Consider the following 18,635-nt stretch of genomic DNA (forward strand, 5'->3'; position numbering starts at 1 on the left):
AGCAATGATGTAAAAATAATGGTTAATTATTGTAAGGTTAACTATATATTTTCTAATGGTTAATTAATAGTTAACTAACTTTGTACGATTTTTTATATAAAACATGAATATGTATTGATAATTACTTTTTTTTAATTACTATTAACTAATATGTTACTAATAGTTAACTAATAGTTATTTTTATACGTATGATTATTTTTAAAATAATTGAAATTTGATGTTCAGTTGTTTTTTTGTTATATTTGAATAATTTTGAAAATATTTAGGGGGTAATTATATAACGGTTAACTATTAGTTAACTATACTTGTGTTGGTTATCTAAAACATGTACTTATCATAATGTTAATTATCTTTTTTATTAGTTAAAGTTAACTAATAAGTGATTACTGGTTAACTGACAGTTAACTAATTCTGTGTACTGTTAATTTTAGGATATATTATTGTTAGATTTATCTAAAAATGGTTTTATGATGTTAATAGTTTTTTTTATTAAATTTAATTTATTAATGGTTAATTACATGTAAACTGACAGTATATCAGTTTTTTTTACAAATAAATGAATTTATATTGTGTATTCATATTTGTTGATTGTTTATGATAAGTTGATGAATTTCTTGTTTTGCTGGATTTTTTTTGTTTCTCAAATGCTTGTTGTTTTCATTTTTTTAATCATTTTATTTTTTTGGTTTTCCTTTTGCCGTTTATGGCATATAATTCAAATTATCAGTTACTATAATTAAGGATTATTAAAGATTCTTTGAATATTAATTACTATATATTTATGCTTTGAGATTTTGTAGGAGATTTTGATTCTTTTAACCACTTCTTTCCTTTTTTATAGTTGACAGTAATCCTCAAATATTATAAAGTTATTTGTGCAATTTAGAAACTTAAAAAATATATCATCAATTTTTTTTTTGGTCAACAGTAAAAATCTAATTAATTATAGCTATGTCGGGTACTTATTTAAAGAAGCCAAATAAAAAATATCTATACTTTTGTCTTAATACGGAAAAATTATAAAAAATACCTCACGTTTTTTCTAAATTTATATTTTTATTCTCGGTATTTGGATTAATTATGATTATATTTTTTATCATATAGATATCATTATCATATCAGTAATCATAATGTTTTTGTAAAATTATTTTAATTTTATTCTGTTACCATATAGGTATCATTATCATACCAGTATCGTCATCTTTTTTTGTAAAATTATTTAATGTATATTATCATAATATTATTATAATATATTGTCATAAAAATTATCATATAACATTATCATAATATACTTTATTATAACAATATCATAAATATTATCATGTCGTTATCATGATGTACTTATCATAACTTTATGGAGTACTGGCAAAACAAATCCCAGTGTTTTTTAATTATTTCTAGTGATTTAATCCTAATATTCAAAACGCTATAAACGAGTCTCAATCTTTCCTGTTTTTGCATTTTGTAGTCCACTTTTAATTTCCAAGAAGAATTTGAGGCCTAAATCGGAAGGAAGACGAGTTGGAAGAAAATAATGGATTTGGCATGTTTGATGTTAGGTGTTTAAGTTAGACGAAAAAGAACAGTACCATTATGTTCAAAATCAATCAGTGTCCTTTTGATCAAAATGACACCGTTTCGTTAAATAAAAATTCAAAAAAGCTGGCGTTTACAAGTCTTGCCACGTTGTCCATGACCTAGCAATCCGACATTTCTCGTACGCAAAAACGTGGTCGGAAATTAAAATTGGGGCTATAAAATATAAAAAAATTGGAATTTGTTTCGTAACGTTTTAAACGTCAAGATTAAATTGCTATTAACATAAAACGTTGGAATTTAATTTGCCAATACCCCTAACTTTATCATAACCTTTTATCAAAACATCATCATACAATCATTATTAACCTTATCATACTATTATCATAAACCTTAGCATACTATTATCATAATCTTATCGGCTTAATTACTTAAAAACCACCCACCTTGAACTTTTTTTTCGTTTATACCCTGATCTAGGAAAAAATTCATTGATACCCTGACGTATGTATTTATGTTTCACCTCTACCCCGAGACACTAAATTAACCTCTTTTCATTAAAAAAAAAGTTTAAAATAGTTTTTCATATTTAATCTAAGCTAATTAGAGATTAATTAGAAATGAATTTTTCTCTAAATGAAGGACTATTTTAAACTTTTTTTTAAATGAAAAGAGGTTAATTTAGTGTCTCGGGGTAGAGGTGAAATATAAACACATACGTCAGGGTATAAATGAACTTTTTCCTAGGTCAGGGTATAAACGAAAAAAAAGTTCAAGGTGGGTGGTTTTTAAGTAATTAAGCCTAATCTTATCTATTATCATAATTGTATCATACTATTATCCGAACATTATCATACTATTATCATAACCATATAATGCAAAAATAGTTTACATATTTTATCATAAAAAATTACCATTCGATAATGTTATGATAAAAAAATGATGATTTTATGATACTAATATGATAATCAAGCACTGATTTTTTATAAAACATTACTATTTTCTACAGTGTTATGATAATGTTAGTAATACCGACATGACAATCAAGAACTGTTTCTGCAGAAAATCATTTTTCTGCAATTTTTTAAATCTGAAATCGCAAAAATTCAAGGTCAATTCTCTTAGGTCTGGAAGTTAAAATAAATTGTAAAAATCACTAGGAGTTAAAAAAATATATAAAATACGGGGCGACGACGGAGAAATGACGAAGAAAAAAAATGAAAAAAAAAAGCAGACGAGGAGGGGGGGGGAGTGTTTAGAATAAAATAAAAATAGGTATTAATATAATAAAAAGATACCGTAAAGTAAAAAAAAGTGCTAAAATGTGAAGTACTTTCTCTATTTTTTATTTGTTTAGGTAGAAAATCATATTATTTTTAAAAAGAAATATTTATCCTAAATCTTTTCTATTATAAACCCTAAACCTTAAGCTTTAAACCCTAAAAATTAAAAGTAACATATTTTTTTTTGATAATTGAAAAGGGGGAGCGCTTGTGAGAATTGAATCAATAATTTTGACAGTTTGTTATGCTTATACCATTCGAGCCACAACTCGTTGGCAAAAGTAACATATGTTGTAGTTTATCATTTTATAAAGTGAACAAGAAAAATTTAGATGGAAAGAAAAAAGAAATTATTAAGTTTTATACTGATAGTATGGTGAATCTAAATTATGTTGTTGATTTAGAAAAAGAATTTTATGGAATTGTGATCTAAATTTAATTTTACAATTGAGTTAATGACTCAAAAATCAAGTATTTGATGTATAAGTTAATCAATACCTTCCTTCATCTATACTATATATAAAAGCACGGATATATAAAAGCACGGATGGGGGGGGGACATGCAAATTTACTGAATAATCCTTTTCAGTTTACTACTAAATAAAGGTTTTATAGTCATTAACTAATAAGTTATTTAATTAATCACTATTGTAATTAAAGTCCTAATTAGAATAGGTAGCTAAATTATCTTCAATTTAGTTTTTAATATGCAAAAAATAACTAAATTGTCTCCAAATTAGTAGGAATACCTATCTTTTAGTTTGATAGAACTAAAAAATTAAAATACTCTATTTGGTCAATATATTATTATTTAAATTTCTATCTTATTATTTTTAAAGATATTATTAATTAAATTAAGTTAATTATTTATTTATGGTTATTATAAAATCAAAAGAAGAATAAATTCAGTATGAAAAAAAATTAATAACCGAATATATTATATTTACTTTTATAAAAATTCTTAATTAATTTAATATTAATTTTAAATAAAAAATTGATATAACTATAATTAATTTACTAATATGTTCATTGACGAGTTACGTTACGAGCCACGTGCATAGCACGTAATGCGAAACTAGTTTATTTAAAAGCAATCATTATATATGCTAAAGCAAAAGCATATGAAAACCTATGTTTGATTGTTCTCATTATAATGTGCTAAGATAAGCAACGTTATTTCCATATTATCAGCTAATATTTTGTAAATCAAATTACGAGAGAAATATAATAATTCCAATTCAAGTAGATGGTAAAGATTTATTTATTGAAATAATTAAACAGTACTAGTTGAAATTTCCAACATTCACAGTGTGAAATTGGGCGACCGCCTCTAACCGTCGGTCACTAATTATTTTCGATTATTCTTTTATAGTAATATATTTTAATTATTTCATCTTAGTAGCATAGAGATATACTGCAAATGTATCATCAGAGTCACCTTGTTCTTTCTACGGTCCAATGTGGCACAAAATTGGACTAAAATGTGCAGATAAAACTTTAGAATCAAGAATCTCTATCATATCCGGCAGGTTTACACACCTCGGTACTTTATATTGATTCATTGATGCCCCTCTTGAAGATACTGCATAATCCATCAACGCTTCAAATGTTCCGTTATCGACCACTCTTATTTCTAGCGGACCTATCCAATAGTACTCAAACCGAGCTAGTCGATACATTGAGTTCAGCGATTCTTCAATTGCAAGGCAGCAACGACTCAATACCTCGTCAGTAGGCAGCTTAGATTGGTCGTCTTTCGTCGATAGCTCCCAGTAGATCACGAAATGACCGGGATTTGTCTTTGTATCAGCACGAGTTGTGTATTCAACTACTTTTGTTTTGAAGTCGAACAAGAGCTGAGTTGCATTCTTTATTGCGTTGTGTAACTCAGTGTCGTTTATATCGATACCAAGCAGGACGTTCTTCCTTCCTACATAACGGAATTGAGGAGACGAGTTATGGAACCCGGTCACTAGCAAAATGTCTCCAATTCGGTACCTATAAAAACCTGCATATGTAGTTACAATAATCTCATACTCTTTACCAACTTCAACATCCACAAGGTCAACGAGTTTAAGTGGCGAGTCACGAGCCAACCCAGATGATTCAGGATCCTGAGGCAAGAATTCGAAGTAGGCCATGTTTGGCATGATTGTGTAGGAAACATCTGATGGTTTGCAAATTGGATTCAAGTTTATCCCAAACATAGATTCCGATGAACCATATATAGTAGAAGCTAAGGGCAATCCACCGCTATAATAATCAAGATCCGGAATATGCTGAGCCATGCCTCCGGAAATGATCACGTCGAGATATTTCGTATTAGGCCAAATTCTAGCAATAATTCCTTCCCAACTCTGTTTCGAGCATTCAACTCTGATAAACTCAGCAAGCTCAGGATCAGGTTTCAGGATCTCGTCGATGCATAATCTGATAGAAGGATCGGTTACGCCCTTGTTTAATGTTCCTGACATTATATCATCAGCTAGTTGCTGCCAGTTAAGTTGGAAAAAGCTGATGACACGAACAAGAGTAGAGGCAAAGAGTGCACCAATCCGAAGGACTTGATGACGATCCAAAATCCCGCAGAGTATCTGAGTATACATGCTTTGGAAAGAGTCCGGACAAAGAACGGATTCAATCGGACTAGTGTCGACTTTTGGATCATATAGACCAGACTTGAAATTATCACTTTTGTAGTAGCTAGATGTTGCAGGTTGAGCTACGAGTCCGCCTGGTGTTTTCGTCTCAGTTTTCACAAAATAAAAGTTCAAAGCTCTTCCTTTGTCTAATCCTGGAACAGTCCTGTCATATAGCAAAACACATTTAAATTCATCATCATAATATATACTATAATGTTTGATATTTAAATTGAGTCAAATTAAATCCAAAAATATTATATTAATATAAAATAAAATTAGAGATTAAGCTCGACCATGAATAAAAAATCAGTCTCGTTGAATTTATCTAAAAATCGGAAATACAACAACCTCTTTGAAATGAAAAATCCTACAAAAACCAAAAACTATTTAACTACTTGAACCGTAAAACTGTGTGATTCTTCATTTAATATCTACAATATGATCCGTTTATTAATTTTTCAATTTATTTCTATTAGAATTTTATTTCATGCATGTGAACTTGTTCTAGAAAATTATATATGTATTGTCCGATTGAACTATAAAACTGCCATCAATACAGTTTATATGGAGCAATACAATCATTTATAGAATTTAAATGCTTTTTATATTCATAATTTTGACTATTTTAACAAATAAATTCTGAATATGTAGTTTGGATTTTTTTAGTCCGTCAATTTCAAAAATTGTGACAAATATATTCAACCCTCAATTGGAACCTATTTTTGGGAACATAATTTTTTTTAAACCTAGCTAATTAATTCGTTTTAAACTGAAATTAAAGATCAATTATGTAAAATATTCGTTTATGGAATCAAAAACTTATAAAATTAAATTCCAAAAGTAAGTGTAATTTGGTGTGTGGATCTATTTGTCCGAATTCGCAAAATGAACAAATCATAATGTCCAAATTATATTTTAGAAATATAATTAATAAAATTGCTAAAAATATGAATATAAAAATCCAATTTGTCATTATAGAAATTAACAAATTAACTTACGAGTTCATTATTGCAGGTATAAGCACACCCCAAAATACATGGCGACGATCCATCTCTTCGTTAGTTACCGGTATCAACTTCCTCTCATTACTCGATGTTCCAGAACTACCAAACATAAAATTCAAATTCAAAAATTTCTGAATCACAGTAATAAAATGAAACCAGCAGCATATTAATTTTTTTTATACTATATAATTAGAAAGAGAGTGCACTTATGGAATTAATAAAACTCACGACTTGACAGATTACTGTCAAACGCTTATACTATCCGAGCTATATCTCAAACTCGAATTTACCTCATGTAAAATTCAGAAATCGGCTGAGCGCACAAAATAGCGGAAAAATCTCCACCGGCGACACGTTCAATGTCGGACTGAATATCCTGATAGGAAATAACTGGAATTTTCGATTTAAACGTCTCGGAATCCGTAGCTCCGTCGAGTTTAAACCTTCTCAGGTACTCAACATCTTTGTTCAAGCTCAGAATTTCAGCTAACACTTCTTTCTGAACTGAACCCGCATTTTTAGTGACTTCTTCTATAAACTGAACAATTTCAGTGTCATTCATGGAGGCTGCAGAGAGAGTATTACGAGTAGCCATTGTAAGAGAGAATAGTTGGAGAAGTGATTTTGAGTAAGAAGAAGAAGAACAGGGCGGGTTTTATATATGGTGAAACACGAGAAATTATTAGTTAGACTTAGCCTGCCACTCATCCATATACTAAGACAATTATATTATAATACGTCATTAAAATGATGACATTATTGTAATATTAATATTAAAAAATGTAGAAAATAACAAATAAAATTACAATAATACTATTATTTTAATAACGTGTTATATTACGATTAGATTAGTCGACAGATGACATGGTAGATTAAGTTTATATAATAATTTTTTTCGTGCTAACACCTAATGTTTTGACGTAATAAATGGTGATTAAAGTAGTAGTAATTTTGTGAATTTGAGTGCATTTTTATTCAGCGGGGACTGCTAAATTTGTGAAGAGGTGATTACTTTGAACACCTGAACCTTTGACTATAAATGAGGTAGTTCGTGGCGATTGTTCGTGGCATTTGAAAAGTATGATGATGAGAGCTTGCCCATACTTTTCATTTTGACAATGATCAATATGTTATTAAGAGCTCAAATCTGAAACAAATACACGGTGTAGGCACTCGGAAAAAGGCGAAAACCACTCAACATGACGTGACAAATAGAAGGGTATTAAATTTGGGTGGGTAATGAACTATTTAAAAGTTTTAAAATAGGTATTGAATTATTTTTTTGTTATAAAATGGATATTGAACTATGCAAAACGTTATAAAATGGGTACTCTCGGTTATTTGTTGCTGACATGGCTTCTTCCTTCGTCCAATCAGTGAAGAACACGTGGCTGAGAGTACCCATTTTATAGCTTTTCATATAGTTCGGAACCCATTTTGTAACAAAAGAAAGTTCAGTACCCATTTTGGAACTCTCATATAGTTCGGTACCCTCACAAGTTTAATACCCCAAATAGAACAAGCGTTCAAAAATAAAAACTAAATTACGAAACTATTTCGCTAGAAAACGATAGCCGTCTGAATTTCCAAAATAATGAACTCGGCCAATTACGAAACTATTTCGCTAAAAAACGACATACGTCTTAATGGTACGAAAAATCATCAACTTAGCGTATTTTGCATACTTAACATAAATTTTTAATTTTGGCTATATCAGAAATGAACTTTCACTTTTTTGTAATAAAAACACTGGCTGAATTTTCGACTGCAAGCTGCTTATGTGGACATCGGAGCATGCCACGTGGGAACGGTCTTCGCCACCCAATAAACGCACTGTTTTGGCTTAATTGCACGAAAAATCACCAAATTTAGCGTTTTTTGCATATTTAACATAAATTTTTAATTTTGGCAATTTCGGATATAAACTTTCTTTTTTGCAATTAGAACATCGGTTGAATTTCCAACTGCAAGCTGCTTATGTGTACATCGAGTATGCCACGTGGGAACGGTCTTCGCCACCCAAAAAACGCACCGTTTTTGCTAAATTATAAAATTAATAATTTGATTCTTATTATGTTAAAACAGTTATGCAATTTTATTGAATAATTAAATATAATCCTTATAAATAAAAAGGTTTATAAAAAAATTAAATAAATGAATAAAAAGCACGTAAAAAGAGACAATTGGTGTCTTGAATTGCAAATATAGGAACTTTTATGTCCGATTTGTCAAAATTAAAAGTTCATAAAAAAACGTTAAAGTTGGTGTTTTTTCGTGCAATTTAGTCAAAATGGTGCGTTTATTAGGTGGTGATGATCGTTCCCATGTGGCAATGCTCCGATGTCCACATAAGCAGTTTGCAGTCGAAAATTCAACCAGTGTTTTAATTATAAAAAAGTGAAAGTTTATGTTTAAATTGTCAAAATTAAAAATTTATGTTAAATATGCACAACATATTAAAATTAGTGATTTAACATACAATTAAGCCTTCATTATATAGTATCATCTAAATATACCCATGTAACACATGTAGCTTATTAATCGTTGTTTGTTGTATACAAGGACTTGTTTAGGAAGTCTTTTTGTTTCCCTTTCCTATTCTATCAAAATTTATGTTTTATATTCAACAAGTTCACACATGTTATTCATAAATATATTTTTTAACATAATTTTTTTTTAAACAAGTGGGTTATATGAGTATTTCATGTACACAACGATAATCGTTTTTATAAGTTAATTAGACAATTTGATACATGTGTTAAAAAACACTTAGTGTTTGAATTTGATATTTTATCACAATTAATTAAATGTGTTTCAATATTCGAATAGAAAAAATATTCGAATAGAAAAAATACATCATTTTTTAATAATAATATGATGCATTTATAACATTGTGATATACTAAATTATAAGCCCTAAAGATAACTAATAATTTCTGAAAAGCTCGCAAAATATGGCAGTTAATCCGCTGCAAATCTCGTATGTCGACGCCATGCAGCATTTTTGTTTGCAGTTTAGAGCAAGATTGCAGGCTGGTGAAAACATGGAAGCTTTATTTTATTTTATTTTGATACAAAAAATGGCTAATTATTTTAAGTTTACACAAAACTCGAAATGGTATCTAGTCAGATATTGAATGAATGGAATTATTTTATTCATAATAGTGAGAGTGGAATCAAAAACTTCACATTTTTCAATAGCGTTAATAATTATGTACTATGTTATAAGAGCTCAATAAATTAAATATATGTATATATATTCAAATCTTCAAATTTTCAACTTCAGATCTTCAGGTTTTGGTAGGCTTAAACAAGTGTAGGAGCCATGCATGACAAAAATAAAAAAAATAAAAAAAAAAACTTTTATTTTTAAATAAGTTATGTTAAATTTTAGGGTTAATTACATATAAAATCATGACCTTTGCGCCAAGTTTCAAAAATAACATAACCATTAAAATGTGTCAATTATAGACACCACCTTTCATTTTTTTTTCAAAAATAACATCGGCGATTTTTAATGACATTTTTGCTGACGTGACATGACACGTGGCAGACCCATCGGCTGTCCAAGTCAGCAAAATGTGCCCATGATGAAATTGAAAAAAAAAATGAAAGGTGGTGTCTATAATTGACACGTTTTAAAGGTAATGTTATTTTTGAAACTTGGTGCAAAAGTCATGATTTTATATGTTATTAACGCTAAATTTTATAAAAATAAATTATTTATTTTTTAAACCAAATTAGCTGTATAATTTAAAGTTAAGATCTCAAACTAATTAAGGGATAATATATTCGTACTCAATATAAAATTTTGATTATCAACCTTAACCTTAATTTATTAATAAAATAATTTAACTTTTCTAAAAAAAGTTTACAATATTTATTATATTTATATATTTTCAATATTTATCCACTTTTACAAAATTGTTAAACAAGTTCAGTATTATAGAACTATAATTTGTTTGAAAATAAAGTCCAATATAATTATCCATCATAAATTTCACAAGAATTTAGAAAGAGATAACAATAACTTTATCTAATTTAAATAAATTTTAAAGGCACACTTCTTTAACACATTTAAACTCAATAAAAATACAAGATACTCATAAGATTATAGAAATTTTACACTCATGGTATCTGAATTTTTTTATTCTTTTTAGTGGAGTACATCATATCATCTTCTTTTTTCTAGTGTCTAATGTGGCACAGAAGGACTAAAATGTACAGATAATACTTTAGAATCAAGAATCTCTATCATTGATATTAAATTCACACACCTCGGTACTTTATATTGATTCATTGATGCCCCTCTTGATGATATTGCATAATCCATCAACTCTTCAAATGTTCCAATTTTCACCACTCTTATTTCTAGCGGACCTATCCAATAGTACTCAAACCGAGCTAGTCGATACGTTGAGTTCAGCGATTCTTCAATAGCAAGGCAACATTGACTCAATATCTCGTCACTCGGAGAATTAGCCGACTCTTTACTCAACAATTCCAAGTAAATCACATAATGACCGGGATCTGTTTTCGTGTCAGCAAAAGTTGTATATTCAACCACACTTGTATTACATTTGGACAGGATTTGGGCTGCATTTCCAATTGCTTTTTGTAATTCGGTTTCATTTATATCGATACCAAGTAGGACGTTTTTTCTTCCGATGAACTGAAATTGAGGAGTCGAGTTATGAAATCCGCTGACTCGAAGAACATCACCAACTCGGTACCTATATAAACCTGTAAAGGTAGTTACAACAATCTCATACTCTTTACCAACTTCAACATCGACAAGGTCCACAAGTCTAGGTGGCGAGTCACAAGCTAACCCGGGCGAGTCACAATTATGAGGCAAGAATTCGAAGTAGGTCGTGTTGGGTATGATTGTATAGGAAATATCAGACGGCTTGCATAACGGGTTTAAATTTATCCCAAAAGAACACTCTGAACATCCATAAAGAGTCGAAGCTAAAGGCAGACCACCGCTATAGTAATCAAGAGTAGGAATATGCTGAGCCATTCCTCCGGTAATGATCAAGTCGAGATAATTAGTATTAGGCCAAATTCTTTTAATTATTCCTTCCCAATTCTCATTCGAACATACAAACCTAATGAACTCGGCCAATTCAGGGTCGGGTTTCAGGATCTTGGCGATGCAGTTTCTGATAGAAGGATCAGTCACGCGCTTGTTTAACGTTCCTGACATGATATCATGAGCCAATTCTTGCCAATTAAGCTGAAGAAACTTCATTATTCGAATAAGAATGGAGGAAAATAATGCACCAATCTTGACCACTTGATGCCGATCCAAAAGGCCGCAGAGTAACTGAGTGTACATGCTTTGGAACAAGTCAGGACAAAGGATTGATTCAATGGGGCTAGTGAATACCTTAGCTTCGGACATAACTCTCTTGAATTTGTCACTTTTGAAGTAGTGAGATGTTGCAGGTTGAGCTACAAGCCCACCTGCAGTTCTTGTTTCAGATTTTACAAAATAGAAGTATAAGCCTTTGCCTTTGTCCGGTTCAGGCACAAATCTGTTGAGCACAAAAATCAAATTTGAGTTTCAAACAAGTGGTTGAAAAAGTTTATTTCTTTTGTATATATATTAAAGTTTATTGAAAATGAAAGGTATGGATTTTAATAAAATCAGTGATTTTATAATATTAAGGTGCAAACGAAAATGGACTAAAAGGTGTATGTTTTTTTATACCTTTAGCCAAATGAAAATGAATAATTTATACTATTTGTTTTTATTTTATCAAAATACATTTAGAAATAGGAATGTCATTATCCGCTCAACGTAAATCACTCATTCTCTGTTTTTTTCATGGAAATGAACTTTTTATTTCTATATGAAAATCAAATCAAAATTCAACTAAATAGTTTTATTAGTAAATAAAGAACATATAATTTTTAAAATTTCATTTTAAAAAATTTATTTTTAAAATATTAAAAAACAACAATATTTTTTTATTTTTAAATTAATTATTTAATGTTAGTATTATTAAAAAAATTAAAAAAATTAATTCTTACTTGTACAAGTGTACATGAGGTTCAAACCGAACTAAATCAAAAAATTTGTTTTTTTTCAAAAATGAACCTAAACTTTAGGGATTTAGATTTTTTTAGACCGTTCGTTTAGGTCTGTTTTTTTGTTTCATTTTGGTAAGGTTTATATTAAAACATAATTAAAAAAATATTGATGTCCAAAATCAAGTTGAACCAAAAAAATTATGTTTTAGAAATATCAAACTAAACTTAAATATTTTATTCTTTTCAAACTATGCCGATTTTTTTTAAGAATATAAATTTCCAAATCAAACTGAATCCCTCAAGTCAGTTGAATTTTTGGTCTGGTCGATTATTTTAGTTAAGTTTATATTAAAACTTAACTGAAAAAATTATTTCTAAGACTTGACCTAGCAGAAAAATCAGTTTTATGTAACATCAAATAAAATCAAACCGGACCAAAACAATATTTTTATTTTTTCAAAATTGAGTCAAAACGAACTAAAATTTTAAGGACTTAAATTTTTCATACCAAACAAGACTCATCAGTTGGATCAAATTTCCAGTTTAATTATTTCAGTTTGATTTATTGAATATTTAACTAAAATAAATAAGTCTAGACGGACCAAAGTAAAAGAATCAATTTTTTCTATATAAGCAAACCGGATAAAATTTAGTTCGGTTTTGTACACTTCAATTTATGTTCCTATACTAATTTATTAAAAGCTAATCACCTGTAAAACTACCGACCTTTCAATTTTTTTTCAATAACACCCTCATCTTGTAAAAACGTCAATAGCACTCTATTTCGCAATTTTACATTTCAATAGCACCCTAAATTTAAAAAAATAGATGATTTTATTATTATAAGGATTAAATTTTGTAAAATAACTAAATGAAAGGATCAGTTTATACCTTTTTCTAATTGAACAAATACAAATAAATGCCTTAACTTAAAATACATCAAAATAAACCCTCTTCTCCAACAATTTAAAATAAAAAATTAAAAAAATATTAAACTTTTCTCCCCTACATTTTTTCCGGCATCTTCCTCACCCCGCCGCTTCTCCTCCATCGTCCTCCATGGGAGGACGAGCTCGTCCTCCCATGGAGGACGAACTGTTCTCGTCCTCCCATGGAGGACGAACTGTTCTCGTCCTCCCATGGGAGGACGAACAGATCTGTTCGTCCTCCATGGGAGGACGAACTCTTCTCGTCCTCCCATGGGAGGACGAACAGATCTCGTCCTCCCATGGAAGGACGAGTACAGATCTCGTCCTCCATGGGAGGACGAGATCCGTACTGAGTTCTTGAGGAAGAACTGTTGTTCTTCCTCAAGAACAGTTCTTGAGGAAGAACAGGTTCTTCCTCAAGAACGAGGAAGAACTGCTGTTCTTCCTCAAGAACAGCAGTTCTTGAGGAAGAACAGCTTGTTCTTCCTCAAGAACGAGGAAGAACAGTGTTCTTCCTCAAGAACACTGTTCTTCCTCAAATAATTTTTTTTTTAATTATTTTAAATAGATAATTTTTTTTATTATTAATCTTTAAATGTAGAAAAGAGAGTGTTTTTATAGTATATATAACATTAAATATTATTTAGAATATGTGGTAAATATAAAGGATTTATTTTGAATTTTATCCAAATGAAAAGAGTTCAATTTAATACTGTAGGGTGCTATTGAAACGTAAAATTACAAAATAGGGTGCTATTGAGGTTTTTACAAGATGAGGGTGTTATTGAAAAAAAATTGAAAGGTCGGTAGTTTTACAGGTGATTAGCCTTTATTAAAACAAACAACATTAGAAAAACAATTATAGTTATTCTCATCTCCTACCCTTAAACCAATCTAGGGGCGAAGCTAGGGGGTCGAGCCCGGACGAGAGCCCCTTGCTCCGACGGACGAATGTTTAGAGGCTATTGAGGTGGCTGGGCCGCCCCTTCTAAGCAAGGGCTTAGCCCTTTTTGATTTGTTGATGTTGTGTTGCAGCAGCAGATCTCTTTTAAAGTCATATTTGGTTCATGGGATAGGTGCATAATGAAATAGCTATTCCGTACAGAATGACAATTTTTTGATTTGATTCATGGAATAGGTATTTTAAAGAATTGCTATTTCATGATTTTGTGAAATAAACACTCCTCTTAAAAACTAAAGAATGGATATTTCATTCTTTATAGAATAACTATTCTATTTCATGAACCAATTATGGCCTACAAACAAAATAAAGTTCTTTTTTTTTCAAATTTATCGTTCGGTCCAGTTATTTTGTTTTTTTAAATGTGAAGGGCTAAACGACCCATTTGGTCTTTCATTTAGCAAAAAAAAAAAAAAAACATGACCCTCAAGAGCCAAATTTGCCCCTTCACACTTTATTTATTAACACACTTTTTTATAAGTTAATGAGTCAATTTTTTCAATGAATTAATGAGTCAATATTTAATGGATTATTTTCTTTAAAAAAAATAACACTTATATATATATATATATATATATATATATATATATATATATATATATTATGAAGATTATGATTAAATATTTAAATTTTTGAAAAACTAGCACTTATTTTTGAAAAAGATATATAAATTATACCGAAGAACTAGCACTTATTTTTAATAAAAATATTTTATGTTTTTATCTTAACTTCATATTTAAAATTTATAGTTTATATCTTTTACAGTGCTTTTATTTATAAATTTTTAAGATTTTATTTTAAACATATTTTTCATAAATTAATGAATTAAAATTTGGTAAATTATTTAAATAAATTTAAGCAATAACATTTTTAATTTTAAATGATTGGAGATTATGTTTAGACCAAACGACGTAGAAAATTATATAAAAAAAAATCCACATATTATTTAGCCAAATTAAATTCCTTGTCCTGAGTGAAAATTCTAGCTCTGCAGTGAACCAATCGTCCATTAGATTAATAGGAACCACTTACAAGTTCATTACAGCAGGCTTCAAAAGTCTAACTGAACGGCGACGTTCAGTCTCTCCTTCAATTACCGGTATCAACTTACGTTCCTCACTTGAAGTTCCAGAACTGCCCAATAGAAAAATGAATTTAAGACATATGAATGAGTTAAAGAAATAACTTGATCAACAACTAATTATATTTAATTATTACCTAGTGAAGAATCCAATAACGGGATGAGCCGATAAAATTGGCGAACGATCGCCATCCGCTATACGTTGAATGTCGGATCGAATATCCTCATACGTGATAATCGGAATCTTCGACTTAAACGTCTCACGGTCCGTAGCTCCGTCGAGTTCGAACCTTTTCAAGTACTCTACTCCTTTGTTTTGTTCCAGGATTTCAGCCAACACCTTTTGTTGAATAGAGTCGGCATTTGTAGTCAGTTCTTCTATAAGCTGTAGAGTTTCTGCGTATTTCTTTGCAGACATTATTACAAGATTAGTTGAGAAACAGATTCTGCAGGAAAAAAACCAAAGTGTTTAAGAAAAAATCTGTTTAGTATAGGGACCTTAGGAGTAATAATTGATTAATCGGATTGTGGATATTTATGCCAAATACTAAGCACTAACATAAAGATGCTAAAAACTGCCAGCTAATCCGCAGCCAAACTTGACTCCATTGATCCCAATTCACACATAGATCTTCTGAATTTTAATAAACAAAATTGACTTGCATTATAACATATTTAAAGTATGTTTTTTTATACTCCCTCCGTTCCAAAATATTTATCGCATTTAATTTTTTTTTATCTATAATATTTGTCATATTAGAATTTCAAAAAAACATTAATAACTATTTTTCTAAATTTATCTCTAACATTAAATAATTTAATAAGGTTAAAAGAACTAGTCAAACATAAAACTAATGGTAACTAATATGGACGATTTAATAAAAGTATATACAAATCAAAATATATTTATTAGTTTTTTAATTTATGTAAAATGAACAAATGCGACAAAGATTATGGATTGGAGAGAGTACTATCTATTATCTACTATCTATATACTATATTCTAAAACTGAAGTTGAAAACCATGTACATTATACAGTGCATTGTAAACCTTGTGGTTACAGATTAAATGTGTAAATTGTGCCTGTAAGTTTTTATAATTTATTTATTTGATCATTATTAATCCATAGTGTCCAGATGCATATATTTATATTAGGGCCAAGTTTTCACTTACCATACATGAGTCATTGTAATTTCATAAATATTTTCAACTCTCATGTCCCATCTCACATACATTATTAGCAATTCTTACACGGCTTAATACATAGTTTGACCCCTGAACTTGTACCCTTTTACCCATCTAACCCCTAAACTTAACGTCTCACCTATCGAACCTCTGAAGTTGTTAAATAATCCGATTTAACCCCTGAACTTGATAAATATGTAAGTATTGAACCCTTTGTGTCCACCTGTCACTTGAAACGTTCTAAAAGAAATTGTATACGGAGGGGTTAAATGTTTACGTATTTATCAAGTTCGGGGGTCAAATCGGGTTATTTAACAAGTTCAGGAGTTCGATAGGTGAGACGTTAAGTTTGGAGGTTAGATAGGTAAAAGGGTACAAGTTCAGGGGTCAAACTATGTATTCAGCCATTCTTACACAGGAGGATCCATATTTTCTTTAATTGCCAAATCTTTTCTTCATCTAGAATAACACACTTTAACAATACAAAAAAATAAATTGAATTTTTTAAAAGGCCACTTGCTTCAATAGTTTTTCTCAATTACTGTGAACTATTGTTATAATGGTGTATATTAAAATTTCCCCAATATTAATGTGCACAAGTCTTGTTGTATCACAAGACGATAATAAAAGTAGTCGTCCTCTATATCTCTAAACTTATAGGCTAACCTGTAATTGGAGAACTGAAATTTAACTTTACCCACCGTATATCAAGAATTACGTTGTCTAACATTAACTGTCCTTTTTGGCATAACCTTTTCCTTTCCCATTTTCTGAGATAAAAACAAAGTGCTTGCCTTTACACCTCATAATATCTTCCCATTTAAAATATAAATTGGTCAGTTTTTCAGTGTGTATCACACAACTCTGCGAATTGCAGTTATTTTTTTTTAACTATTTCAATTTTTTAACATACTGTCTCTGTTCTCATAAACTTATTTTTCGCATATTTCTCCACCAATACACGCATAGTTTATACATTTTAAAATTTGTTAACCATTATGCATGTAAGTGCATTTGTGTCGATAAACAGGCTTAAACGTTAGTGGTTAAGAGTAATTATTCCAATAAATTATTTTTTAGTTCGCCAATTTTTCCATCCCATCTCCACTCTACCAATTTTTTAAAAAAATCTATGTTAGTCAAGACAATAAAGAACGTTATAGTTTTCGTCTGGATCGATATTCAGTCAATACAATAATCTATGGCAGTCAAAACAATATATGGGTTATAGCACGAATTTCGTACTCATAAATTTATGTCATTATCACTCCACTCCATATTTTGTACTTTTAGAAAAGACTTTATTATATGTTATATTGTATACAAAATATGAATTTAATATTTTTATTTTTTTAATTATTAATCAAACTTTTTGTAAGCTATAATATTATCCTTTGAAAATTTTCCATTAGAATACATCAAATAAGGTATAACATAAAGTTATATTTGAATTTTTGTTTAAACATTGGCACTATAGTTTTTTCTAATAGTATTAAAAAGAATTTTTTTTAAAATAACGGTAATAAAACGGCTACTTTTTTTAAGTATATATATTAATTTTATTATTTTTCATTTCATAATTTTCATCATTCATCTTCTACATTTTATATTTTTTACAGCATACTTTAAAATGAAATTGTTTCTATTTTTATTATAATCATAACTATTTTATTGCTAGTTAATATGTTTAATCTAACGATCAACAAATTTTATTTCTTAACTTTTTTTATACTTATTGTTCTCCCGTTACTAACTCTGACAATATTCATAGACTACACATATATATAAATTGTGAAATAAATGCATCCAAATTTTAATGGTGATATTACGATATTGCCATCATTTTAATGAGGTGTTGCATTATGAGAGGCTTAGTCTACGGATGACGTGGTAGACTCGGTCTACCTAAAAATTTCTCATGTTTTAGATTCTAAATAGTTTGCGAAATAATAGGTGACGCGGACAAATGCAGTGTC

General features: G+C 29.4%; 1 protein-coding gene and 1 pseudogene across 1 annotated transcript; both read right to left on the minus strand.

Annotated features, from left to right (window-relative positions):
* Positions 1-4,062: 4,062 nt before the first annotated feature.
* On the minus strand, positions 4,063-7,078 carry LOC126660962 (probable indole-3-acetic acid-amido synthetase GH3.1; annotated as a pseudogene).
* Positions 7,079-10,510: 3,432 nt separating this feature from the next.
* Positions 10,511-16,010, minus strand: LOC126660166 (probable indole-3-acetic acid-amido synthetase GH3.1). The gene is made up of 3 exons (XM_050353517.2): positions 15,612-16,010; positions 15,426-15,527; positions 10,511-12,004 (listed from the first exon to the last, which is right to left on the minus strand). The coding sequence occupies exons 1-3, from the start codon at positions 15,890-15,892 to the stop codon at positions 10,660-10,662; spliced, it is 1,728 nt and encodes a 575-aa protein (XP_050209474.1). The 5' UTR covers positions 15,893-16,010; the 3' UTR covers positions 10,511-10,659.
* Positions 16,011-18,635: the final 2,625 nt, after the last annotated feature.

This window comes from Mercurialis annua, linkage group LG8, assembly GCF_937616625.2.
Source record: "Mercurialis annua linkage group LG8, ddMerAnnu1.2, whole genome shotgun sequence".
In the NCBI taxonomy this organism is placed as follows: domain Eukaryota; kingdom Viridiplantae; phylum Streptophyta; class Magnoliopsida; order Malpighiales; family Euphorbiaceae; genus Mercurialis; species Mercurialis annua.